The sequence below is a fragment of the Alosa pseudoharengus genome, unplaced genomic scaffold (genome assembly GCF_046254945.1).
Source record: "Alosa pseudoharengus isolate Yale_2024_CS ecotype anadromous, Long Island Sound unplaced genomic scaffold, YU_APseudo_1.1 YU_APseudo_1.1_scf_19, whole genome shotgun sequence".
In the NCBI taxonomy this organism is placed as follows: Eukaryota; Metazoa; Chordata; class Actinopteri; order Clupeiformes; family Clupeidae; genus Alosa; species Alosa pseudoharengus.
In genome coordinates this window covers 28,208,289-28,236,162 of record NW_027468657.1, presented here as the reverse complement: position 1 = coordinate 28,236,162, position 27,874 = coordinate 28,208,289, and the positions used below count along the sequence as shown (strand labels likewise).

At 44.1% G+C, this 27,874-nt stretch overlaps 4 protein-coding genes across 9 annotated transcripts in view; all 4 read left to right on the top strand.

The window, feature by feature from the left end:
- LOC143132575 (protocadherin alpha-C2-like) overlaps positions 1 to 27,874 on the top strand; it is a 91,810-nt gene that overhangs the window by 36,611 nt on the left and 27,325 nt on the right. Inside the window, exon 1 of one of the 6 annotated variants that reach the window (XM_076292194.1) lies at positions 6,643 to 9,233. The exons of 4 other annotated variants lie outside the window; for them this stretch is intronic. In XM_076292194.1, coding sequence (XP_076148309.1) covers positions 6,864 to 9,233 — 2,370 coding nt within the window. In that variant the 5' untranslated portion in view covers positions 6,643 to 6,863. Of the gene's footprint in view, positions 1 to 6,642; positions 9,234 to 12,655; positions 15,202 to 27,874 lie in introns of those variants that run through there. One more of the 6 variants, XM_076292191.1, reaches the window with a different exon arrangement.
- Positions 323 to 2,956, top strand: LOC143133311 (protocadherin alpha-3-like). The gene has a single exon (XM_076293094.1). The coding sequence runs from the start codon at positions 554 to 556 to the stop codon at positions 2,954 to 2,956; it is 2,403 nt and encodes an 800-aa protein (XP_076149209.1). The 5' UTR covers positions 323 to 553.
- On the top strand, positions 9,636 to 12,317 carry LOC143133310 (protocadherin alpha-3-like). The gene has a single exon (XM_076293093.1). The coding sequence runs from the start codon at positions 9,636 to 9,638 to the stop codon at positions 12,315 to 12,317; it is 2,682 nt and encodes an 893-aa protein (XP_076149208.1).
- Positions 15,610 to 18,006, top strand: LOC143133308 (protocadherin alpha-2-like). The gene has a single exon (XM_076293092.1). It carries the CDS (start codon positions 15,610 to 15,612, stop codon positions 18,004 to 18,006), a length of 2,397 nt encoding a protein of 798 aa, XP_076149207.1.

The following is a 27,874-nucleotide window of genomic DNA, read 5'->3' as shown; positions in this document are numbered from 1 at the left end:
GTCCACTGCAGTGAGAGGGCGTCCGGTTGTTTTCATGTCATATGTAAACAAAATATAAACTATAGTTGCAAAGTATTACATCTGTAATGTTTTTGTATTGTTCTAATACTTTAATACCGTTGAGCACTGCCGTCTTTCTCGCTGGTTTGTTGATGACTGGCCTATAGCATAGTTTACTGTTGAAATACATTATGCACATTAGCATATAGTAAACACTATATAGAATAGAGTAATGCTATTTGGTTTTGTCTACGTGTAGGCCTACTAACTAATCATATGCCCTTGTAAACTATTTGTCAAAATGACCGCAATCTCAGTTTTATTGGCATGTCTTTCTCCACACGGTGTCACTGGCCACCCACGGTATGATATTGTGTTACCGTGGCTCCGCCTTGTTTAGGACTTGGGAGGAGGGCTTTGGGCCTGGCACAGGTCTTTGTTCCCGAGACCAGTATGAGCGAGACGCGAACGCTGTTATGTGCTTGAAAAACATTTTGTATGGCGATGTGGATAAAATAGAGTCCAACGTATCAGAATTTTCATTTGATGGATTATGGCACCTATATCGGAGCAAGGATGCATTTTGGTGTGTATCTGTTTGTTTTTTGGTCTATGGAGTATCGCATCAGGACAGTTAGTGTACACCGTTTCGGAAGAGACAAACCCTGGGATTACTGTTGCAAACCTAGCAAAGGATTTGAACCTAAATGTGCAAGATCTTGAGCGTCGGGGATTTCAGATAGTGGATGGACCCAACAAGAAGTACTTTGATTTGAACGGAAAAACAGGTAATATTCATGTTAGGGAAAGAATAGACAGGGAAGACTTATGCGGACGGAGCTCTAAATGCTCTTTGGAATTAGAGGCCATTATTAAATCACCAATGAATATACATCGCTTTGAAATAAATGTTGTAGACATTAACGATAATACACCTTCATTTCGCTCATCCGTGAGTCAGATAAATATTTCAGAGCTAGCTTTTCCAGGTGAGCGATTTTCCTTACCAATAGCATACGATGCGGATGTAGGGAGTAACTCGGTGAAAAGCTACAAGCTGAGCCCAAATGAATATTTCTCTATCGATGTGCATAGCGGAGGTGACACTGTGTCTGCTGAGTTAGTGTTACAAAAGCCATTAGATCGAGAGAAACTCGCTGTGATTCAGTTAGTTCTTACAGCTTTAGATGGAGGAAAGCCCCCACGATCCGGAACAACCAAAATTATGGTTAACGTTATAGATGTAAATGACAACATTCCGGTTTTTAGTAAACCCCTGTACAAAGCACAGCTTTACGAAAATGTTCTACCTAGTACATCTGTTATCTCTGTTCAAGCTACTGACTTAGATGAAGGCATAAATGCGGACATCGTATACTCATTTGTGAACCAAGACAGCCACGATAAAATACATGCTTTCACCATTAATTCTCTAACGGGCGAGATCACAGTAACCGGAGAATTAGATCATGAAGCAAGCCCAGCATTAGAGATCCGTGTGCAGGCAACAGACCGAGGACATAATCCACGTGCTGCATTTTGTAAAGTGCTTGTTGAAATACTTGATGTAAATGACAATGTTCCTGAAATATCTGTTACATCGTTAGAGAATATAATACAAGAGGATTCACCTGTGGGCACAATGGTTGGATCAATAACTGTAAAAGATGCTGATGCTGGAAAAAATGGTGTTGTAAATCTGAAGATATTGGGCTCGGTGCCGTTTAAAGTTGACAATACCTACAAAAATAGATATTCATTAATGGTTGATGGGCCACTGGATAGAGAGAAGACGCCTGATTATAATGTTACTATAAGAGCAACTGACGAGGGCACCCCTCCTCTGTCCAGTACCAGCGTTATCACTGTTCGTGTTTCTGATGTGAATGATAACGCGCCGCAGTTTCCTGAATCCATCATAAATGTTTATGTGAAAGAGAACAGTCCGGTTGGCTCTGTACTTCACACCGTATCAGCTCTTGATCCAGATGTAGGAAATAATGCAAATATCGTATATTCATTGGTTGATAATTCATTCAAAAGCACAGCCCCTGCAGTTAATATTAACTCAGTTACTGGAGACATACATGCTCTTCAGTCGTTTAATTTTGAGGAAATAAAGAGTTTTCAGTTTCAAATTCAGGCTACTGACTCTGGTGTGCCTCCTCAGAGGAGCAACGCCACTGTTAACGTTTTTATTTTAGATGAGAACGACAACTCTCCAGCCATTCTTCCTCCATATTCAGAACATAGCTCCGTTAACAGTGAGAACATTCCCTATAGTGCCGAAGCTGGATACTTTGTGGCCAAGATCAGGGCCGTAGACGCAGACTCTGGATATAATGCGCTGCTTTCTTACCACATATCTGAGCCCAAAGGAAACAACCTATTCCGAATTGGAACCAGCAACGGAGAAATCAGGACTAAGAGGCGAATGAGTGATAATGACCTAAAAACGCATCCGCTAGTCATTTTGGTTTCTGATAACGGAGAGCCTGCTTTGTCAGCTACTGTTTCTATTGACGTTGTTGTTGGGGAAAGCACAGGTGAAATTCAAACTACATTTAGGCATAATCCTGTTAAGGAAGACACCTTTTCGGATTTAAACTTTTATTTGCTCATCGCCATTGTCTCTATATCGGTGATTTTTCTGCTGAGCCTCGTCAGCTTGATAGCTGTGAAATGCCACAGGACAGACAGCAGTTTCAACAGTTACAGCGCCCCGGTTATCACCACACACCCTGACGGGAGCTGGTCTTACTCCAAATCTACACAGCAGTATGACGTGTGTTTTAGCTCCGACACACTGAAGAGTGACGTAGTAGTGTTCCCCGCACCATTTCCGCCTGCTGATGCGGAACTGATTAGTATCAATGGTGGAGACACATTCACCAGGACACAAACACTTCCAACCCAAGATAAGGTAAGAGAATTCTCCCTACGTTGGCTGAAGTAACTGAAAAACGCCAGAGGATTACGTCTCACGTGTACCAATCTGTGAGGTCCAGTTTGCTGTCTGGTTTTTTGGTACTGGTTTATGACGCTAATTTGTAGCTCTCCATGGTGCTGATACGTGTTCAGATCCCATGGTGGTGAATGAGACGAGATATGGAAAAACTTTGCTGATAAAGTATCAGTCATTTATAAGTGCATTTGGAATATACTGCATTGTGTTTTACTGACATATTTCCCATTGTTCACATTCTGAGTTCATGGGAAAACCTGTATGCCGTGGCTGTATGTATTGTATATGTCTATAAGTATACATCTGTGTATGCATATTGAATTCTCTATACAATCACTTTCTTTCTCGATATGGTGTCGTTACACCTTGAGAATTTCTGCCTCTGCAGCATGCACACTTTTGTACATGTTATGTTCTACAGACTATACACTCTATAGCTTACGCAGCACCTGCTCCTCTTAACTTGGCTCAGCCACACGGTGTCACTAGCGATCCGCGGATAACTTTGGTAGCTCGGTATTATGAAGCTCCTCCTTATTTTACAAAGGGTGTGTGGCATCCCAGTCGGCTTTGTTCAGTAACGGAGAAAATGGTTCGACGGTGGTCATCATTACTTCCATGAAAACGTTTATTTCGAAATGCGCAAACACTTTTTTCACCAACATCAAACTACGGTGATTTCAGAATATGGCTTGGAACGCTATCCTGTGGATTTGTGTTATCGTTCGCTTGCGTGGTATTGTGTGGGGGCAGATTGTATATTCCGTTTCGGAAGAGACGAACACCGGCACCGCGGTAGGAAATCTCGCAAAAGATTTTAATCTGGATGTGAGTGAACTAGAGCCTCGCGGATTTGAGATAGTCCCTGGACCTAACAAGAAGTATTTCGACGTGAATGTGAAAACTGGAGTTCTTCATGTTAAAGACAAAATTGACAGAGAAGGATTATGTGGTCGAAGCTTAAAATGCTCATTGGAACTGGAAGCCATTCTCAACTCACCACTGAATATGTATCGCTTCGAGGTAATCATTTTAGACATCAACGATAACGCACCAGCTTTTCGCACGTCGTCTTTGTCCATAAACATTTCAGAGTCCGCTTTTCCAGGGCAGAGATTTACATTGCCTCGTGCCCACGATGCGGATGTGAGTAGTAACTCTGTGAAGACCTACAAGCTGAGCTCGAATGAATACCTCTCATTAGACGTGCAGAGCGCAGGGGACAGTGTATCGGCAGAATTAGTGCTACAAAAAGCTGTGGACCGAGAAAAGCAGTCTTTGATTAAACTCACATTAACAGCAATAGATGGTGGGAAGCCCTCCAGATCAGGGTCAATGAATATAGTCGTACATGTTATAGATGTAAATGACAATGTTCCCATATTCAGTAAACAGCTATATAAAGCTAGAGTCACAGAAAACGCACCCATTGGTACATCAGTGATTACTGTATACGCCACAGATTTAGATGAGGGTTTAAATGGCGAAATCATGTATTCTTTTATAAATCATGACAATGACAATAATATTGATGCTTTTGAAATCAATCAATCGACTGGGGAAATCACAGTAAATGGGAATGTAGACTTTGAGACAAACAATGCTATTGAAATGCACGTGAAAGCAGAAGACAAAGGCCCCAACCCAAGACTATCACATTGTAAAGTTCTGGTAGAAATAGTGGATGTTAACGACAATTCGCCCGTTATATCAATAACGTCTTTAGCTGACCAAGTAAAAGAGGATGCTAAGGCGGGCACTATGGTTGGCCTGATTACTGTAATAGATGGTGATACTGGGCAAAATGGTGCTGTAAAGCTTAGCTTAATAGAGTCGGTACCTTTTAAAATACAAAACACTTACAAAAATAAATATGCATTGGTTGTGGATGGTCCGTTAGACAGAGAGCAAGTATCTCAGTATGACATAAGTATGCAAGCTACGGACGAGGGGAGTCCGCCTCTCTCTAGCACTAACCATATTACTGTTCGCATATCTGATGTTAATGACAATGCCCCTCGCTTCCCGGAGCCTTTTATTAATGTTTATGTAAAAGAAAACAGTGACGTTGGTGCTGTGATTTTTACCGTGTCTGCTTTTGACCCTGACATGAATGATAATGCCAAAATCACGTATAGTTACCTGGAAGGCTCAGACAAAAACTTCCCTGTTACCTCTGCTGTGAATATAAATTCGGATAGTGGTGAGGTCTATTCTCTTCAGTCTTTCAATTATGAGGAAACTAAATCATTTTCCTTCAAAGTTCAGGCCACAGACTCGGGTTCACCGCCGCTTAGTAATAATGTTACAGTGAATGTATTTGTTCTGGATGAGAATGACAACAGCCCCGTGGTCCTCCCACCATATTCTGAGCATGGCTCGGTGAACACCGAAAATGTTCCTTATGCAGCTGATGCAGGCTACTTTGTGGCAAAAATCAGGGCCGTAGACGCAGACTCTGGATATAACGCGCTGCTTTCTTACCACATCTCTGAACCAAAAGGAAATAATCTCTTCCGAATCGGAACCAGCAGTGGGGAAATCAGGACTAAGCGGCGTATGAGTGATAGTGACCTTAAAACTCACCCGCTGGTGATTATGGTTTCTGATCATGGAGAGCCTCCACTGTCAGCAACTGTATCCATCGATGTTGTTGTTATGGAAAACGCAGATGATCTGAAGACCCAATTCAGACATGTTCCTGTTAAGGACGACACTTTTTCTGATCTAAATCTTTATTTATTGGTTGCAATAGTCTCAGTGTCGGTGATTTTTCTACTGAGCCTCATCAGCTTGATAGCTGTGAAATGCCACAGGACAGATGGCCATTTCAACAGTTACAGCGCCCCGGTTATCACCACACACCCTGACGGGAGCTGGTCTTACTCCAAATCTACACAGCAGTATGACGTGTGTTTTAGCTCAGACACGTTGAAGAGTGACGTGGTGGTTTTCCCCACACCATATCCGCCTCCTGATGCCGAACTAATCAGTATTAATAGTGGAGACACATTTAATCGGACTCAAACACTCCCTAATAAAGAAAAGGTAAGAATAAAAATATGACATCATGTGTAATTTTGGACTTTGATGTTGATGTAGTAGCCTACATGAATATGACTTTTTGCATTGTATGACATGCATTGTAAATATATTTGAAATAATTACATTGTTTAAGCAGTTGCATAACATCCGCTGCAATTTAGTGATTTGGTGAAAAGTGTGCAGTCGTTTCTTCATTTAAATTTTCTCTTTTTTTGGCAATATACCTTTTGTTCCTTAGTTCAAGTTCATACTTTCAGTTACGGAAACAGAACGCCGCAGTCCATGGTGCTGGACATGCAGGTGTAAGAAAGTGTATTTTATTTGCATTAGCATGCTAACACTGGCAGTTCTGTATGTTTGTCCTGTGATGGACGCAGGGCGCTACATATGCTAGTAGGCACAGATACATTGTAAATGTACAAGCTATTAACAAATGCACATTTGGTATGGTTGTAGATCCCTTTTCTATATCCAATTAATATTTTCAATTGTTAATCAGTGACAGAACGGCTGTCATACTTGGTCATAATCTGCATTTGAGTTTTCCAAGTTTACTCTAGGAATGTTTGTTTTCTTTTACTTCCTCTGATACAATATTATTGCAACTGAAAAAGCACGTTTGAATGATGTCCACATGGTGTCACCAGCGACCCACTGTGTAATTTTTGCCTGGATATTTCCGAAGCTCCTCCTCATAGGGAGGAGTGTGTATGTCCTGTCAGAAGGCTTTGTTCGGGAAAAGCGCACAGCCAAAACTGAATGTGCAGCTACGTCGACTACTGTTTGGTTAAGATTATTCACAGCGATGCATATAAACCTGTTTCTAGAAAACGATCTCTGCAGTTGACGGACTATGGCACTAATATCTGACCAAGGATTTCATTTGGGGATTTTACTCGCTCTTTTCCTTGGATGCTGGAGTATTGTGTCCGGGCAGGTCGTGTATACCCTTTTGGAGGAGGCAAATCCAGGAACGATTGTTGGGAATTTAGCAAAGGATTTGAACCTTAATGTGCAAGATCTTGAACACCGAGGATTTCAAATAGTGGATGGACCGTATAAGAGGTACTTTGATCTGAATGCGAAGACTGGTATTCTCCATGTCAGGGAGAAAATTGACAGGGACGAGCTATGTTTACGGAGCTTAAAGTGCCGCTTAGAATTAGAGGCCATTGTTAACTCGCCATTGAATATGTACCGGTTCGAAGTGAATGTTTCAGACATTAATGACAACTCACCTGCATTTATTTCGTCTGTGCGTGAAATAAATGTTTCAGAGTCAGCTTTTCCGGGCGAGAGGTTTTCCTTGCCGGTTGCATATGACAAAGATGTCGGCAGTAACTCGGTGAAAAATTATAAGCTGAGCTCGAACGAGCACTTTTCTTTAGACATCCAGCAAGGAGGAGAGAGTGTATCCGCAGAGTTAGTGTTACAGAAAGCCCTGGACAGGGAAAAGCAGTCTGTTATACAGCTTACCCTTACTGCTTTAGATGGAGGGAAGCCTTCTAAGTCGGGAACAGCAAAAATTATAGTTAATGTTATGGACGTGAATGATAACATACCGGTTTTTAATAAGCCTTTATATAAAGCTCAAGTTTATGAAAATGCGCTTACTGGTACGTCGGTAATTACTGTTAAAGCAAATGATTTAGACGATGGCGTAAATGGTGAAATAGTATATTCATTTGTCAGCCCGGATGATGGACGTCAGATAAATACATTCAACATCGATAGTCTTACAGGTGACATCACAGTGGCTGGAGAGTTAGACCACGAAACAAATCCAGCAATAGAAATTCGTGTTAAGGCCACTGACAAGGGGCACAATCCTCGCGCTGCATTCTGTAAAGTCCTCGTTGAAGTTCTGGATTTAAATGACAATGTTCCTGAAATATCTGTCACATCTTTAGCACATATATTAAAGGAAGATTCGCCTGCAGGCACAATGGTAGGATTAATAACGGTAAAAGATGCTGATGCCGGGCGAAACGGAGCTGTGGAGCTGACGCTACTGGGGTCAGTGCCGTTTAAAATAGCCAGCACCTACAAAAATAGGTACTCGCTGACGGTAGATGGTCCTTTGGACAGAGAGAGGATATCCAAATATAATGTCACCATCAAAGCAACGGATGAGGGAACCCCACCTCTCTCTAGTACTAGTATAATTGCTATAAGTGTTTCTGATGTTAATGATAATGCACCACAATTCTCAGAGCCGATCATAAATATTTATGTTAAGGAAAATAGTCCTGTTGGCTCCATAATTCACACTATATCAGCATTTGATCCGGACGTAGACGACAATGCTAAATTGTCATACTCACTAAGTGAAAATTCGAAAAGCATAGCCTCAGCCCTTAGCATTAATTCTGTCACTGGTGATGTACTCGCACTGCAGTCGTTTAACTTTGAGGAAACCAAAAGCTTTCAGTTTCAAGTTCAGGCTACTGACTCTGGTGTCCCTCCTCAGAGGAGCAACGCCACTGTCAACGTTTTTATTTTAGATGAGAATGACAACTCTCCAGCCATTCTTCCTCCTTATTCAGAGCATAGCTCCATTAACAGTGAGAACATTCCCTATAGTGCCGAAGCTGGATACTTTGTGGCCAAGATCAGGGCTGTAGACGCAGATTCTGGATATAATGCGCTACTTTCTTACCACATATCTGAGCCCAAAGGAAACAACCTCTTCCGAATCGGAACCAGCAACGGAGAAATCAGGACTAAGAGGCGAATGAGTGATAATGATCTGAAAACTCATCCGCTCATTATTTTGGTCTCTGATAATGGAGAGCCTTCTCTGTCTGCTACCGTTTCTATTGATGTCGTTGTTATGGAGAGCACAGGGGAAATCCAGACTAAATTTAGACATATTCCTGTGAAGGATGATACATTTTTGGATTTAAATCTCTATTTATTGATCGCCATTGTCTCCGTGTCCATCATCTTTCTACTGAGCCTCATCAGCTTGATAGCTGTAAAATGCCACAGGACAGACAGCAGTTTCAGTGGCTACAATCCCCCAATGATCACCACACATCCTGACGGAACCTGGTCTTACTCCAAATCTACACAGCAGTATGACGTGTGCTTTAGCTCCGACACACTGAAGAGTGACGTAGTAGTTTTCCCCACACCATTTCCACCAGCTGACGCTGAACTGATCAGTATTAATGGTGGAGACACCTTTCAGCGGACACAAACACTCCCCAACACAGAAAAGGTAAGGCCATTTACATATGCAAGGCCTGTGAACGCAGACTGCTGTTGACTGACCGTCTATTTCCACATTAACCCCGTTTATTACCATGGGAGCTGTCCATGGTGCTGCAGGGATGCAGTTTACCGGATTATTTTTTATCTATCTATCTATCTATCTATCTATGTAAATCCCTCACATCTTGAACATCTTGTTGTTTGTGTAAATTCCTAGGTGACTGTTTTTTAGACGTGGGAGTTAGGCTACTATTTTAGGAACTGGTTTTGGATAGGGTTTAAATTCCTTAGCTTCACGGTAGATCAAGGCCTACAGATGAATGGGTGTTTTCTTGTGACAAACTCTTACAATATAAACGATATGTACATTTGATTCAGAACCTCTTCATGTCATATTATTATCCACACGATGTCACTAGCCGTCCGCAGTGTGAACAACAGCGTCGACTCCTCCCATTTTGAGCAGAAGGAGGTCTGTCTTGCACAGGGCTTTGTTCACGAGAATAGTGCGGTTCTGAGCCCTCGTTGTGAACGGAGACCGTATGGGCTTGAACCATGCGTTTCTTTCTACTTTTATAACGTCATAGTTGTTCATCATAACGATTACGGGAATATGTGGGACCAGGAAAATCGTCCGTGGATACATTCTGTGTTGTTGTTTCATCTTTGTAGTATTTCGTTTGGACAAACCGTGTATTCGGTTTCAGAGGAATCAAACACGGGGACGGCCGTCGGGAATTTAGCGAAGGATTTAAACTTGGATGTAAAGGACCTTGCTCTTCGTAGATTTCAAATTGTATCCGGACCTAATAAGAGGTATTTCGACGTAAACATTGGAACTGGAATTTTACACACAAAGGAGAGGATAGATAGGGATGAAATATGTGGACGAAGTACAAAGTGCACTTTGGAATTGGAAGCAATTGCTAACTCACCCTTGGCTATGTATCGTTTCGATGTTAATATTTTAGATATTAATGATAATCCACCTATATTTCCAGCTACGACAGAATATTTGAATATTTCTGAGCTAGCTCTGCCGGGAGAGAGGTTTACATTGCCTCGTGCATATGATGCGGATGTGGGTAGCAACTCCGTGAAAAGCTATAAGCTGCAAAACAATGAATACATAACCCTGGATGTACAAAATGGGGAGGAGAATGCATCCCCTGAGCTAGTTCTCCAGAAATCTTTGGATCGTGAGAAACAGCCTACTATACAACTCGTAATGACTGCTTTTGATGGCGGAAAACCACCTAGATCCGGTACGATAAAGATTATTGTTAATGTGGAGGATATCAATGACAATATCCCCGTGTTTAATAAACAGCTCTACAAAGCCCGCGTATCAGAAAATGCTCCTAAGGGCACACCCGTAATCACAGTCCACGCTACTGACTTAGATGAAGGCCTAAACGGTGATATTATTTACTCTTTAGTTACACGAGACCACAGCAAAACTACAGATGCATTTGCCATTGATACGGATTCTGGTACAATTACAGTTAAAGGGGATATTGATCACGAATCCGACCGTGCCATTGAAATTCGTATCCAGGCAAAGGACAAAAGCTCAAAACCACGCGCTGGGTACTGTAAAGTGTTAGTGGAAATCTTAGACGTGAATGATAATGTACCCGAATTATCATTAACTTCTTTACTTGAAAGGGTGAACGAGAATGCTCCGGTGGGGACAATGGTCGGACTGATAACCGTTAAAGATGAGGATACTGGTCCAAATGGTGCTGTGAACCTCAAAATACTCGGTTCGGTGCCATTTAAAATAGAGAATACGTACAAAAACAAGTACTCGTTATTGTTGAATGGGCCTTTAGACAGAGAGAGTGTCTCACAGTATGACGTCACGATCACAGCTACAGATGAAGGAACCCCTCCTCTCTCTAGCAGTACACTTATTACAGTGCACGTTGCTGATGTTAATGACAATGCGCCACATTTTCCAGATCCGATCATAAATGTGTATGTGAAAGAGAACAGTCCAGTCGGTAATGTAATCTATAAGGCATCTGCTGTTGATCTGGATGTGGATGATAATGCTAAAATAACATATTCATTACTTGAGGGCTTAACGAGAAGCTTTCCTGTGACATCTGCAATAAATTTAAATGCGGATAGTGGTGAGATATATGCCCTGCAGTCTTTCAATTATGAGGAAATTAAAACCTTTCAATTCCAAATAGTAGCAAAAGACTATGGTGTTCCTTCTCTAAGCAGCAACGCAACAGTAAATGTGTTTATTTTAGATGACAATGACAACAGTCCCAGCATTCTTCCTCCGTATTCAGAGCATGTTAATTCAGAAAACATCCCCTACACTGCTGAAGCTGGATACTTTGTGGCCAAGATCAGAGCTGTAGACGCAGACTCTGGATATAATGCGCTGCTTTCATATCACATCTCGGAACCTAAAGGAAACAACCTCTTCCGAATCGGAACCAGCAACGGGGAAATCAGGACTAAGAGACGAATGAGTGATAACGACCTTAAAACACATCCACTGGTTATTTTGGTTTCTGATCATGGCGAACTGTCGCTTTCAGCTACTGTATCTATTGATGTTGTGGTTGTTGAAAATTCTGGCGACATCCAGATACAATTCAAACATGTGCCAAGGAAGGATGACACTTTTTCTGATTTGAATTTATATTTGCTTATCGCCATTGTTTCAGTGTCTGTTGTATTCTTACTGAGTCTCATCAGTTTGATAGCTGTAAAATGTCACAGGACAGACAGCAGTTTCAACAGTTACAGCGCCCCAGTTATCTCTACTCACCCTGATGGCAGCTGGTCTTACTCGAAATCTACACAGCAGTATGACGTGTGTTTTAGCTCTGACACACTGAAGAGTGACGTAGTAGTTTTCCCTGCACCATATCCGCCTGCGGATGCCGAACTTATCAGTATTAATGGAGGAGACACTTATAATCGGACACAAACCTTACCAACCAGAGAAAAGGTAAGGTTTCTAGCAGAAGCATTTCCAAAACTGTGTGTGTGTGTGTCTGTGTGTGTGTTTGTTATTGCTGAAAAACAATTTGCCCCCTGGGGGACAAACATATTCTACTTCTAATACATTGCTTGCAACACTAGGACCTACAGTATCCTACCGCGTTGTTCCAGAACTGTCCATGGTTTTGAAGTACCAGAATGTATTGCAATGACTTTCAACCTGCAAACATCTCTAATTGTAAATAATTCGGGTATTCTGCATCTTGTTTACATACAGTCAGGCATGTTTTGCTCTATCACTCACCATGCTGTTTCTTCAATGGAAATGTGTCAGTTTCCATTTACTTTGATAGCATAATGGGTTTGTTGTGTCACCATTACGTCATAATTACTGAAGAGCGTTCTAAAGGCCACACGGTGTCACTAGAGATCCATTCTGTACATTCTGTACACTCTTTGTGAGGCCCCGCCTTATATGAATATCGGTGTTTGGCCATTCAGACGGCTTTGTTCGGGTTGTGCGCACAGGATTGCGGCTAGTTTGTCCTGGTTCCTTTGGATCATATCAATACGTCGACATGCGAACGGATATCTTTTTCCTCTATATGTGGTTGTATTAGGTGGGCGTTATGGCAGTTATTTCAAGAAAAATATGTCATTTGTGGATACTGTTCACCGTCTTTTGCATGTGGAGTATGGCATCTGGGCAGATAGTGTTTTCCATCGCGGAAGAAGCGATCCCGGGGACTACGGTCGGAAACGTGGCAAAGGATTTCAATCTTGACATAAAAGACCTTGAAAATCGTGGATTTCAGATTGTTTCCGGACCCAATCAGAGGTATTTCGACGTAAATAGAAAGACTGGTGTTCTCCGCGTCAAAGAAAGAATAGACAGAGACGAAATATGTAGCCAAAATGTTAAGTGTACTTTACCATTAGAGGCCATTGTTAATTCCCCGATGAACATGTACAGATTCGAGGTAAATGTATTAGACATAAACGATAATGCACCCACGTTCCGCTCCTCAGCAAGAGAACTGAATATCTCGGAGTTTGCTCTGCCTGGAGAGAGATTCACTCTTCCCAGCGCGTACGATGCGGATGTGGGCAGTAACTCCGTAAGGAACTACAAGATAAGTCCCGATGAGCATTTTACCCTCGATGTACAGAGCGGGGGAGAGCAGGCTGTTTCAGCTGAATTAGTTCTGCAGAAAGCTTTGGACAGAGAGAAACAGTCGGTGGTAAAACTGACACTGACCGCTGTCGATGGAGGCAAACCTCCCCGGACAGGGACATTGCAAATCATTGTAAATGTTGAAGACATAAATGATAATATACCGGTGTTCACTAAAGCGCTATACAAGGCTCGTGTACCTGAAAACGCGCCTACTGGCACGTCAGTTATCACAGTTCATGCCAGTGATTCTGATGAAGGGCAGAACGGCGAGGTGATATATTCTTTTATTAATGATGACCATGACATACAAATCAGTGATTTCGCCATCAACTCCGAAACTGGTATCATCACTGTGAATGGTAATTTAGATTATGAAAGAAATAATGCTGTTGAAATTCGAGTCCAAGCTAAAGATAAGGGCCACAGGCCAAGAGCAGCACATTGTAAAGTGCTAGTGGAAATTACAGATATCAATGATAATGTGCCCGAAATATCTGTTACATCTTTGATGAACAAAGTTAAGGAGGACGCTGCCATTGATACTGTGGTCGGGATGATAACGGTAATAGATGAGGATGCAGGTAAAAATGGCCAAGTTAATTTACAAATTATTGACTCGGTACCCTTCAAGATACAAAACTCTTACAAGAATTATTATGCATTACTTGTTAATGGTCTACTAGACAGAGAGAGCATTTCGCAATACGATATCACACTTGTCGCAGCTGATGAAGGGACTCCCTCTCTCTCTAGCAGTAGTATTATTACGGTGCGTATTTCGGATGTAAACGACAACCCCCCACGTTTCCCTGAGCCAGTGATCAAAGTTTATGTGAGAGAGAATGGTCAGATAGGTGCAATGATACACACAGTGTCTGCCTTTGACCCTGATGTGGACGATAATGCGAAATTATCGTATTCCCTGCTTGAAGAATCGACAAAAGGCCCTCCTATATCATCTATGGTGAATATAAACGCGGATAGCGGGGATATATTTGCGCTTCAGTCTTTCAATTATGAGGAGATAAAAACGTTCCCATTCAGAATTAAGGTGACAGACTCCGGTGTTCCTTCTTTAAGCAGCAACGCGACGGTTAACGTTTTCATTCTTGATGAGAATGACAACAGCCCCACGATTCTACCCCCTTACTTTGAACACGGCTCTGTTAACTCTGAAAATATTCCATATACGGCGGAAGCTGGATATTTTGTTGCCAAGATCAGGGCCATAGATGCAGACTCTGGATATAATGCACTGCTTTCTTATCACATCTCTGAGCCCAAAGGAAACAACCTCTTCAGAATTGGAACTAGCACAGGGGAAATAAGGACGAAAAGGCGAATGAGCGACAATGACCTAAAAACTCACCCTTTGGTCATTTTGGTTTCTGATAATGGTGAACCATCTCTCTCAGCGACTGTTTCTATTGAGGTGGTGGTCATGGAAAGTATAGAACTCCAAACCAAACTTAGACATTCTCCTATGAAGGAGGACAGTTTTTCTGACCTGAATATGTACTTACTCGTTGCCATTGCCTCGGTGTCAGTGATTTTTCTATTGAGCCTCATCAGCCTGATAGCTGTGAAATGCCACAGGACAGACAGCAGTTTCAACAGTTACAGCGCCCCAGTTATCACTACACACCCTGACGGGAGCTGGTCTTACTCCAAATCTACACAGCAGTATGACGTGTGTTTTAGCTCAGACACGTTGAAGAGTGATATAGTAGTCTTCCCCACACCGTTTCCGCCTGCTGATGCGGAACTGATAAGTATAAACGAGGGGGACACTTTTGTCAGGACACAAACACTTCCTAATAAGGAAAAGGTAAGATCAAATGTAGGTGCATCCTTTCAGTGTATACATGCCTTTCCATTTGCTGTATTGAGGTTGTATAATAGTGTCACACATTACGCACCGATACATTAGGGACAATCAATGCCATAAAAACTTTCCATCCACAATCATACTTTATCAATATTGTACACCATTAGGTGTCGCTGTAGAAAGACAAAATAAAGAAAAAAAACAGTGATTTGTTTAGGCCCCTCCTTTTCATTGGGAAGCGTGCGCGGTGTGCGCTCTTTGTCTAGGCAGACATGGAGTGGCCGTAACCGAAAGAGCATGGACTGCGAATCATCGTACCTGTGAGCAGCTATGAAGACATATTCTCCATTTATATGGGATTTTTTGAAACAATCTTAATCTCTGGGTATACGACTGGTTACCTTCAAGATGGCTGGGCGCTTTGGATTTACAGTGTTTTTTCGTGGCGGGATTATTCTCTGCTTTTTCACCCACATTTCTGCTCAGATCACATATTCAGTATCAGAAGAGGTTAATAAGGGGACAGTTGTTGGAAATATCGCGAAGGATGTAAATCTTAATGTTCACGAAATGGGCTCTCGGATGTTTCAGATTGCTGCTGTGTCCGGGAGAAAATATTTTGATGTAAATTTAAAGACTGGTGCTTTATTCGTTAACGAAAGACTCGATAGAGAGGAGCTTTGCCCTAGCTCGGCGCGATGCTCAATTCTGTTAGAGGCCATTGTTAACAACCCTTTGCATTTGTACCGTGTCGAGGTAAATATCTTAGATGTGAATGATAACTCACCTGCCTTTCGTTTAAAATCAAAGGAGTTTAATATATCCGAAGTGGCGTTTGTCGGTGACAGAATCCAGCTACCCAGAGCATCAGACTCTGACGTCGGAGATAATTCGGTGAAAACCTACAAACTAAGCCCGAATGAGCATTTCTCTCTGGATGTCCATAGCGGAGGAGAGCAAAGTGTATCTGCCGAGTTAGTCCTGCAGAAAGCTTTAGATCGAGAAAAACAGTCAAAAATCATCCTAATACTTACTGCGTTGGATGGTGGCAAGCCTCCAAGATCTGGAACATTACAGATTATTGTTAACGTACAAGATGCCAACGACAACGCACCATCATTTAGTAAGTCATTGTATAAGGTTCGGGCAGTTGAAAACGCACCGCATGGGACAGTTATTATTAAACTAAATGCAACAGATATCGACGAGGGCACAAATGCCGAGATATTTTATTCTTTAATAAACCAGGATGGCGACGACAAGTCAAACAGTGTGTTCAATATTGAACAGCATACTGGCGAGATTCGTGTACAAGGACAGCTTGATTTTGAGAAGACCAATGCATATGAGATTCATGTACAGGCAAAGGATAAGGGCGCGTCACCTCGTTCTGCGCATTGTAAAGTGTTAGTGGAAATAGTGGATGTGAACGACAACCATCCTGATATATCTCTTACATCGCTAGTAAACACTGTTACTGAAAATGCCAGTAAAGGCACAACAGTAGCCTTGATAACCATATCCGATAAAGACTCGGGGAAAAATGGCAATGTACACGCCGAATTATCTGGTATGACCCCCTTTAAGTTGCTGACAAACTATAAAAACTATTACTCAATTGTTGTAGACGACGTTTTGGATAGGGAACGTATAGCTGTGTATAATGTGACGGTCGTTGCGAGCGACGAGGGAACCCCGCCTCTTTCAAGTACAAGTGCTTTCACTGTACATGTTTCTGATGTAAATGACAATGCACCTCGCTTCCCAGAGCCTATCATCAATGTATATGTTAAAGAAAATAGTCCCAAAGATCAGATCATTTACACGGTAACAGCTATTGACCCAGATTCAGATGAAAATTCAAGGCTGACTTATTCCCTGTTGGAATACTCCCCTAGTACCATTCCAGTGTCCACATTTGTGAATGTGAACCCAGACAGTGGGGATATATATACAATGCAATCTTTTAATTTTGAAGAAATGAAAACTTTTCAGTTCAGAGTCAAGGCTACAGATTCTGGTAGTCCTCCTCTGAACAGCAGCATAACGGTGAACGTTTTTGTTATAGATGAGAATGACAACAGTCCCGTAATTCTGCCTCCCTACTCAGAGCAAGGTACTGTTAACACTGAAAATGTACCTTACACAGCTGAAGCTGGATACTTTGTTGGCAAGATCAGGGCTGTAGACGCCGACTCTGGATATAATGCACTGCTTTCTTATCATATATCTGAGCCCAAAGGAAATAACCTGTACCGAATCGGAACCAGCAGCGGGGAAATAAGGACTAAGAGGCGGATGAGTGACAATGATCTAAAAACACACCCACTTGTTATTTTGGTGACAGATAACGGAGAACCATCACTTTCAGCCACTGTGTCAATCGATGTTGTCGTGGACAACACAGGAGAAGTAAAGACTCCATTCAGACGTGTACCAATAACGGATGACACTTTTTCTGATCTAAATCTGTATTTGCTCATCGCCATTGTTTCAGTGTCTGTCATCTTTTTGCTGAGCCTCATCAGCTTGATAGCTGTGAAATGCCACAGGACAGACAACAGTTTCAATGGTGGCTACAGCGCTCCAGTTATCACCACACACCCTGATGGGAGCTGGTCTTACTCCAAATCTACACAGCAGTATGACGTGTGCTTTAGCTCAGACACACTGAAGAGTGACGTAGTAGTTTTCCCCGCACCATATCCTCCTGCAGATGCAGAACTGATCAGTATTAACGGGGGAGACCCTTTTGACAGGACACAAACACTCCCCACTAGAGAAAAGGTAATAACGTCCTACTAAAGTTACAGCTGTAGTACAGTTTTGGGTCTATACATCTTTCTTTACATCTCATGTATTGAAACTATTCATATTCTGTAAGTCATTTTGGAGAATAACGTGTCAAATACAATAACCATAACCATAGGCCCTGGCCCATTGCGTGACATTGCCTGTGCATTCAGTAGGGCCTGTAATGGAGCTGTCCTTGGTGCTGATTGCTTTGCTGACGCTGGAGTTCTCCGGATCTCTTTGCTGATTTGTGTACTTTAAATGATACTTTGTTGTGCACCGGTAGTTGTGGAAGTGATGACTGTGTGGGCGTATTGTTATCAGACCATGATGCCTGATGTGGGCCTGTATAAACCAAACGTTTAGCAACCGATCGGAACTCTCTCTCTCTCTCTCTCTCTCTCTCTCCTACGCCAGTGTGTACTAGAAATGCTCACTGCATGCTTTTTGCTCTGCATTCGAGGGCTGGGCGTGAGTCAGACCTCTGTCATGTGGAGCAGATTTGTCGTTTTGTCTGTTGCGCTAGCTAACGAGGCCATGTGCAGCTTTGCTGTCCCCTCAGAGGGATTGTTTGGACGGAGAGAGAGAAAGAGAGAATGCTCACTGTGTTGTGCACAGATTAGGTTGGTTTTGTGGTCCTCACCAGTCTGTGCTGTTGTTTTATCCTCTCTCTTTTTTTCTCTCTCTCTTTCCTTTTCTCTGTCTCTCTTTCTATCTATCACTCTCTTTTTCTTTATCAGTTTCTCTCTCTCTCCCTCTCTTTCTCATTCTCTCCTTTTCTATTCTTTTTCATCAGTGACAGTGTTGCTTATTTGAGTAGTAACGATGCTTTGGCAGGCTCATCCCTAGATGCTGCATTATCTGCATTTGCATGTTGTCAACAAGCACACTTTCACCAAATGACGATGAACAGAGGAATTTGGCTGCAGTGTTAAGCTAGCACCACAGTTCTAACAGAATTAAGGCCACTCTCAGCAGCTAACACAGAGAGAGAGAGAGAGAGAGAGAGAGAGAGAGAGAGAATTCCCAACTCTATTAAATGTGTTTGTAGAATAAGGTTTTGTCTTGGCTTGCTACTGCTCCTCTCTGTGGAACCTCTCCCAGTGTTGATGCTTTCATTGTAGGGCAGGCAGCGCTGTTCAAGAGGCATGGTGCTGAAAACAGCCTCTCCTCTCCTCTGTCCTCTCTTGTCTCACTGCTCAGCTGAATCACTCCTCCCCCACTCCACTTCAAAGCCTCTGCAGAATGTATTTGCACACATGTGGAGGCTAATAGACCGTAAAGCTGTGAGCTGGAGTGCAAAGGGGCAAATGCATTATGTGTGACAGATATTTGTTTCCTCGGGGGGAGAAATTTTGAATTATGTACTTTTTTTCATTTGTATAAATATATTTTTTGTTGTTGTTCACAACTCTACGGATTGGCTTGTGTACATGTGTCTAGGTTGCCGTTGAAAAATTACACAGCAGCGTACGAGGCATTGGGAACGGGGCGGTGGGATTTGTTGCGAGGTCACCGTGGCTTCCGTTGGCACGGAGCAGGCAGCCTGATACACTGCTCCATATTGCGGGGCTGAGCAGGGAGGCTCCGTATGCTGCTACTGCTGCGTGTGGGAGATAAGGTGGGGGAGGGGGCTGGTGATTTTCCGCTCGGCTCTGCTCTGCTCTGTTCCCGGCTCTGCTCTCTGCAGCAGGGAGCTCGCGCTGTCTGGAGGCTGAGCTCACGGTGCTGACATCATCACCGGGGACCACTCTTGTCAATCATGCTAAACCCTTCCCCCAACCCAGCCCAGCCCTGTCCTGCACACCCCACCTCCCCCTTCAAGTAGAAAGAGGATAGGAGTCATCCAGGCATGATTACTGTATGGATGTGCATGTGTGTGTGTGTGTGTGTGTGTCCTTGTCTCTGAGCCAGGACTAGCCTTTTCAAGGTGTTTATGTGCAGTGTGTGTGTGTGTTAAGTAGTGTGTATATGGCTGTCCACATGTGTAAATATGTGTGTCAGGGCGTGCATGAGCAGACAGGAGCCTCCTTTCCCAGCAGCCTCTGGTGCTGCAGAGAGAGAGAGAGAGAGAGAGAGAGAGAGAGAGAGAGACCTCCACCCAGCAGAGTGCATTAAATTATTGATTTTGCTAAGCACATTACCCAGAGCGAGGTTGGCCTGGCAGAGTGCTTTTACATTTCACCAGCGAGCAATCTGCTCTCTCACGGCAACACTGCAGCTAGCGTGCCTGGGCCACTCCCTAGATGAGTGGAACAGGAGCGGCGGAAGCGGCGGCGGCCCAAAAACATGACCCAGAGTCCGTGACCTGGCTCCTTTGCTAATCCCTGATCCCTGACTCATAGCCCAGATGCATCATGGGTAGGAGGTTATTCGGTTATTCGGAAACAGCTGTGGCTCAGCAGGAGTGCTCTGCCTCTGTCTTCCTTTTTTGCTCCTTTGCTCGTTCTTGACCTTCTGGGACATTGAGCAGAGGTCTTGCTTCACCCTCCCCCCTTTCCTCCTCCCCTTTCCTTTACCCTTGTTCACCCCCCCCCCCTCTTTTCCCAGCAGCCCTCTCTGCCAATGTGTCACCTCCCATTCTGTCACCTTCAATGTAACCATGGTAACTGGCGTTTTTTAGCTGCCAATGCTGCCGCTGTATGTGTGTAGATTGCTGCTGCAGATAGCTGCATTTCCCAGCCCTTCCCCAGTAGCACTACAGGATGTACTCAGGCAACTCATTTAAAACCCACCTCCTGTGCGGAACTACCCACACCCCTCTGTGTTCATATCAGGCACAGCAAGAGGCAGAAAGATAGGAGGGAGAGAGAGGGAGAGAGAGGAAGAGAGAGAGAGAGAGGGAGGGAGGGAGGGAGGGAGAGAGAATTAAATGGAGGGAGAGAGAGAGTGAAAGAGCATTAGTGAAGCAGGGCATTAGGGAGGGACAGAGATAAGAAGAGATATGTGGGCCAGAGATGTGCAAATAAGACTTGAGCCTGGGCAGCTAAGGAGGAGAGCCGAATGCAAGAGCTGAACCGGAACGAAGGATGTGATGAGAGAGAGAGAGAGAAAGAGGGATGTATGATACACTGAGCGAGGAGAGACAATAAAACCAAATCACCGACATTAATTCAGTTCCCACCGTGCTGCGCAGCTACACAACTCGCCACGAACGCGGCTACTGATTGAACATGACAGAGCTGATCATCTAGCCTTCCTCGTCTCCCCACCGGGGCACACCGCGCACACGGCCGGCCGGCCAGCCTGCCAGTCGCCCACCATTAGCGCTGGCTGGCTTTACTCGGTTCGCACGCACACAGCCCAGGCTGAGGCTGGAGTGCATACAAAAGAACGGGGGAGCCTGAGCTGTGCAGAACAGTGAGGAGGAGGAGGAGTGGAGGGTGAGGAAGAGGAGGAGGAGGAGTGGAGGGGGGGCACTGGAGCATGCCTGCTTCTCCTGATAGCTTTGTCTCCCCTTCTCCATAGGCTTTTGGTGTTATTTTTCCCCCCTTCTTATTTCCTTTTTTTTCCGGTCAGGCATCTGGAGGACGGCCCATGCTGAGACAGCGGTGTTTATCAGGCCCCCTAGGACAGCTGGGTTTTGTGTTCAGTTGAGTCATGCCCTTTACACTGACAAGGGAGATGTAATGACTGAAAAACAGGCTTATGCTGAGACTTAGAGATCTGTTTGTACTGTATGTGTGTGTGAGAAAAAGAGCATGTGTGTGTGTATGTGTGTGTGTGTGTGCATAAATCAGCGTGGGATGTGAATTTGCAGAGCCTATGTTGCAGTGTGCAAACATGATCTACACTGCTTCAGTTTTTCTTTGTGTGTGCTGCTGGAGATTGTGTCCGTGTCTGTGTGTGTGTTTAGACGTGATTAATCTGTGTGCAGGTTTTAGTGTGACTGGAATATGGCTGAAAGAGTAGTGAGCAGTGTAAGAAAAAATCAACATGCGTATATTGATGTGTGCTTGGAAATATCTGGCTTAGCCTGCGGTTCTTGGATGTAATACTGACATAGATTTTTTTCTCTTCCTCTGTTTTAATCCCCACCCCCTTCCATTTTGTTGTCATGGCGATCGTCACAGTCACTGGCAAAAAAAAAATGTAGGTTGAGCACAAGATGACGGCCAACAGACAGCAACACCAAGCTTAGAGCGAGGGGAAATGGTGTAGGGATTGATCGCTGGGTGAGATCTTGTTTTAAAGAAAGCGTAGGCTGGAGGAGAGTCAGTATTTGAGGATCATCACAGATCTACAGATGTACACGTAGATACACAAAGGAAAGCAGAGAGGAACAGAGAGGGAGGGATGGAGGGAGAGGGAGAGAGAGAGAGAGTGTGTGTGAGAGCAAGGGAGGGAGGAGGAGAAGGAGGGAGGGAGGGATGGATGAAGGGTGGGAGGGAGGGAGGGAGAGAGACAGAATGTGCAAACACACCGTCAGTCTCTGAGGATGGATTATTTATTGATGCCAAAGAATACAGCTCTTGCAGTACCAAACTGCACCCACAGAGGGCTTACTTACCCTTTAAAATCTGTTTCCACTCCACCCTTTACACTTCATTCCTCTCTCTGTCTCTCTCTCTCTCTCTTCATTTGATTATTTAGCTTTACAAATGACTTTTGTGAAGCTAAATAACTGACTTTCACATAATTATTTGCAGTAAACAACTTGCTCCATAATGCCACTGTGGAAAGTTGTTTACAAAGCCTTCTCTCCCTTCACCATCTCAACATATAACCTACTTGGGCTTTAGAGTCTCGTCTCAATTGTGCTAATGTAAAATGTGTTGTAAAGACAATACTTCCCCAGAGATGTGAATGGTGGCTGCTAGCTAGTGTTGTGTCTCGTAAAGTGCCCTTTTTTTATATAAATATGGCTGAGGTCGCCAGTCATATGGCCTCCAGCCCCAGACATGGTGTGACGATATGAAAAACGTCGGTCAGCAAGCCAGCCGGTCGGCCAGCCAGCGAAGCAACTCGGTCTGACAGGCAGACGACTCTCTGACTCACCCTGGAGACATCGGCGACCTCCATCTCATGAGCACAGGGTCAGATTTAGGACACTAAAACATGTATAGGGGGAGCAGCAGGCTACATCAGACAGATCCTTCTGTCTTTTCTCTTGTCCTTTCCCCTTCCATTCCTTGTTCTCTCACTCCCACACATAGCAGCTTTGAATAGAAGCATATAGGGTTTGGAAGCGTTTTCATTACTTTACCCAGTGGAACTGCAGAAAGTCTACATGGCATAACAAGCTGTTATGCTGTGTAATAAATGCCTTTTTTAAGGGCAAGCAATAACCATGCATTAATGAGGCTGTTAAATATTGCAGTGATCCTCTATGTATAATAGATAGGCTGTGATTAATATTTGTAGTGCACAGAAGTGGGTTCTTCGTCTTCTTCTCCTTCATCTTCTTCTTCCTCTCTTTCTTCCTCTTCCTCATCTTCATGTATATTTCTCTCTGTCTTACTCTGTAGCAATGTGCTAGTAAGACTAAGGTTACGGGGTTATTAATTAAAACCCATGAAGTACACAACATGGATTCAATTGAATACCTGGACTAACACTGTGGCCTTGTGGCTCATCTGCTAAATGGTTAAACCCTGAATGACTGGAAGGTCGCGTGGGTCCTTCTGGGTGTGTGGCTCTCTGCATCCTCTGTGATTGGTGAGGTGAGGAGGAGGAGGAGGTGGAGGAAGAGCTGGGTCTGTCGGAGGGAGAGGTGAGGAGGAGGAGGTGGAGGAAGAGCTGGGTCTGTCGGGGGAGAGGTGAGGAGGAGGAGGAAGAGCTGGGTCTGTCGCAGGGAGAGGTGAGGAGGTGGAGGAAGAACTGGGTCTGTCGGGGGGAGAGGTGAGGAGGAAGAGCTGGGTCTGTCGGGGGGAGAGGTGAGGAGGAAGAGCTGGGTCTGTCGGGGGGGAGAGGTGAGGAGGTGGAGGAGGAAGAGCTGGGTCTGTCGGGGGGGAGAGGTGAGGAGGTGGAGGAGGAAGAGCTGGGTCTGTCGGGGGGGAGAGGTAAGGAGGAGGAGGTGGAGGTGAGGGAGGGGTGACATTAGCTCCTGTGCTCCACTTCAGTCTCGCTTACGCCCCTCGGCCAGATTTGCTCAGCTGGAACTGCGGATGCTGCAGACACTGATCACAGCTGGAGAGGAAGGGAGAGAAAGAGCAACGGAAAGAAGGGAAGGGGGAGGAAGAGGTGGAGGGGAGAGGAGGAGGTAGAACAGAGCAAAAGTAGTGACTGAAGAGCAGCACTTTGATTAAAGGTGTGTGTGTCTGTCTGTCTCTGTGTCTGTCTCTGTCTCTGTCTCTGTCTGTCTGTCTGTGTGTGTGTGTGTGTGTGTGTGTGTGTGTGTGTGTGTGTGTGTGTGTGTGTGTGTGTGTGTGTGTGTGTGTGTGTGTGTGTGTGTGTGTGTGTTTTGTGTGCGCGCACACTTATGAAGTATTGGAAGATGTAAAGATGTAAATAGCAGATGAACATCAAAAGTCATGTCTGTATAAGGACAACTGAAAATAGAACTTTTGAGGGACTAGACTGCAAACTATATCTGTAAATGTTGCAACAATGCTGTGCATTTCATAGCACTTTGAGATATCTTATGAAATTGTGCAATTGTGCAATACAAATAAAATGTATTATTATTATTATTATTATTATTATTATTATTATTATTATTATTATTATTATTATTATTTCAGCTTGCACCATATGGCCTCTTGAAAGCAGTGAACAAAGAGGAAAAGATCCTACTGTAACCTAACTAACTGAGAGGGAGGGGCGGGGAGGGGTGAGCGTGCGCAATGGCATGGTGGCAACAGACGAAACCATCTGCATTTCCACAGGCAAGACAGGCGTGCGTGTAGCTTAACGAAACTGAGATAACTTCATCCCAAACCCCTCGAGTTCAAATAATTAGCGATGGAACAGATGGACTTCACTCTGACAGGTATGAAAGAGAGCTGTCATTCTTCGAAAGACGCACAGACAAATCTCACAGCGTCGAGCTAAGTCTGTACAGGTGTGTGTGTATGTGTGTGTGTGTCTGCCTGCGCGCGCGCAGTGTGTGTATGTATGTATGTATGTATATATGTGTGTGTATGCGCCTTTGCCTGTGTGTGTGTGTGTGTGTGAGAGAGAGAGAGAGAGAGAGAGAGAAAGAGGAATAGGGAAAGGCACCGGGAGTGACAGGAAGGTGCGGATTGGGAGAGAAAGGGAGTAGGATCGGGAGAGAGGCAGGTGTTTGAATCCGCCGGGGTGTGTAATTGACGAGATTACAGGGTACTCCTTTTATTCTCCTTCTCTCAAATCGGCGTAAACATGTTCAGCCGTCCCGGTGGGGAACAGCCTGGTAAATGTCAGGGGTAGCGATGCTGCCGGGCCTGGATTGACAGAACCCCGCTGTTTCGTCTCCTTCGCCTGATTAAACCAGGAGAACAAGAGATGAACATTCAAAATAGTGCAATGGAAGAAAAAACTACGACTACATCCACACAAACATACACCTGAAATGGAAAAAAATCATATAAAAAGTTACCTAGGCTGATCTTTGCCTAGTATTTAACGACTTGAAGTATAGTATGTTATATAGGGAGAGTTGTGTGGGAAAGCAATTCAAAACTCTTAAGACATATTTCACTGAGCGGGAGAAAGTATTCTCAAGCCAAGGTTTTCTGCCTTTTCAACCTCGCTGTGCACATAACGATGAAATGCCGTCCACTTTTCCGCTGCAGTGAACCTGAGTCAGTGTGGAGGACTGGTCTCGTTGTCTGCCAGCTCTCGTCGCCGTGGATGCCGCGGGGGGGTGATGTGCGGGGGAGAGCAAATCGCCCGGTGGCCCGATGACTCACGGCTCTGCGGGGTCCTCTTAGGCCAGATAAATAAAATAGATGCTTTTCAGTCGGTGAACAGAAAGAAATGCTTATATGACTGTATAATTTCAGGGTATTTGTGTTGTTGTTTTTTTCTTATGTAAATTATAGTTTGGCAGTGGTGGTCTTTTAGAGAACCGTACCAACGTAATACCATGCCTTATAATCCCATGCTTTGGCCCATAGTCTTTAAACACGAAAAGGGAGTCGTTTTCTGGTGCTGTGTCGGATGGGCCTCTGGGTCATAATTGAATTGAAACCAATTGAAATTAAATTTTAATTGAGCATACATGGCCTTGGATTGTTCTAATTACCCGGCGAGACTGAACTACACGAGACATTATTGGACGACTCAATTACGGCCCTCGGTCCCACCACCTGAGCTCAAGCAAGCACAGCTGCCGCCGCCGCTGTCTCGAGGCAGAGGATGCAACAACTTGTATTGGCGAATAGCCGGAGAATGGAGATGGGCGGAGACTTGGACCGGTCGCCGTCCATTTTCTGTTGTTTATGGGTACCGATGGGTATATAATTGCATTGGTGGACATTAATAGTCACGCTGGCGTGACGGCTGGATGTGAGATATACTTTCATTGATTAGCTGGGGGCAGAGCTCAGCTTTTACTGGCCAGTCTAAAGTCTCATTATTTCAGCGGAACGGCTTTGTGCCAAGAACACTAAACTTACAGTCTGGAAGCAAGCATCGTTGTCAAGTAGGCTATGAGCCTGTTTGTGGAAAGTTTGAAAAAAGCACATTTTTGTTCATGTTCTGAGTAATATTTTCTGTTTTTCAATTGTTTGTTTCTCATAGCCTTTACTTATTGACGAGCGTATGTGTTTTAGCATACATTACACATTTATGTTATAAACAATACATGTAATTGGTATTGATAAGTTAGGCTACATCTCTCATTTGGTGTGCATTTGAATTATTTTGTGTCGGCCTATGGCACCGCCCCGCTCTTCTCTTGTGCGTGCCATATCATTTTGAACAATTCCGGGAAGGCAGAGCTGCAATGCTGGGATTGTTTTGACAGTTGTGGCAAAGGGACAAGTCCGAAGCATCTTGTTGCTGGCCTGGTTTGCATCACAGCGCATTGCCCAAGCTCTTGTCGCTCATAAGATGATAGATAAGGAGGCGAAAACTGGGGAGACGGGAGATGGGCGACCGAAAGCGAGAGCAGTCAGTTTTCGTGTAATCTTAATATCCGATTATTTGAGCTGTCAGTGTCGAAGCAAGTGAAAGCCAGGGAAGAAGTCTAGCGATACTGTTATGACTGCTGGCTCCAGCGAGTGTCACTGAAAGATCATGGATTGGGTGTAATGAAAAATAAAACGAGGCACCAGTTTTTAAACAAAGAGATTTTTTAAACACAACCACACTTGTAGGAGTTGCATATTGTTGTGTTTGCTCTTCGGAATATGTTTCTTAACGAACAAGTTTACACGGTAATAATTTAAAAGGTCATGTTTTTAAAGAAAGCATCACTAAATGTGATGCATTAAGCCCACCGCTACAAGCAGACGGAACACAATGAAAAGGGCGGTGGCACTGGTGAAGGCAGTCTTGAATTCAACCTAATTTTACTGAACGTGTCATACTTGTTAACACAAATATATAATACATGTCAATCGATTGAGAAAAGAACAATTCCTGAAACGATTTAATATTCCTGCGATGTGTATCGGGTTTGTTTCAGATTGTCGCTGTTTTTTATTCAGAGGTGCTGAAAATGCAGCCAGTATATGAGAGGGAGCGCTACTCCCCTCCCCCGCAGCACCGAGCGGTGCACGGGAGAAAGAGAGGGAGGGGGAGGACAGAGGAGAGAGCAGGGAGAGAGAGAGAGAGAGAGAGGCAGCACCGTGTGAGGGAAACAAGAGTCAGCCGCACGGAGAGAGAGAAAAATATCAGCAGAAGCTACAGGACAGAACATGGATGTTATGGGAAAATGTCCGTTTAACGAGGCAGCGGAGAGGAGACTTTGGTCATCCTGCACATAGTCGACTGTCAGCGGGCGACTCTCTCC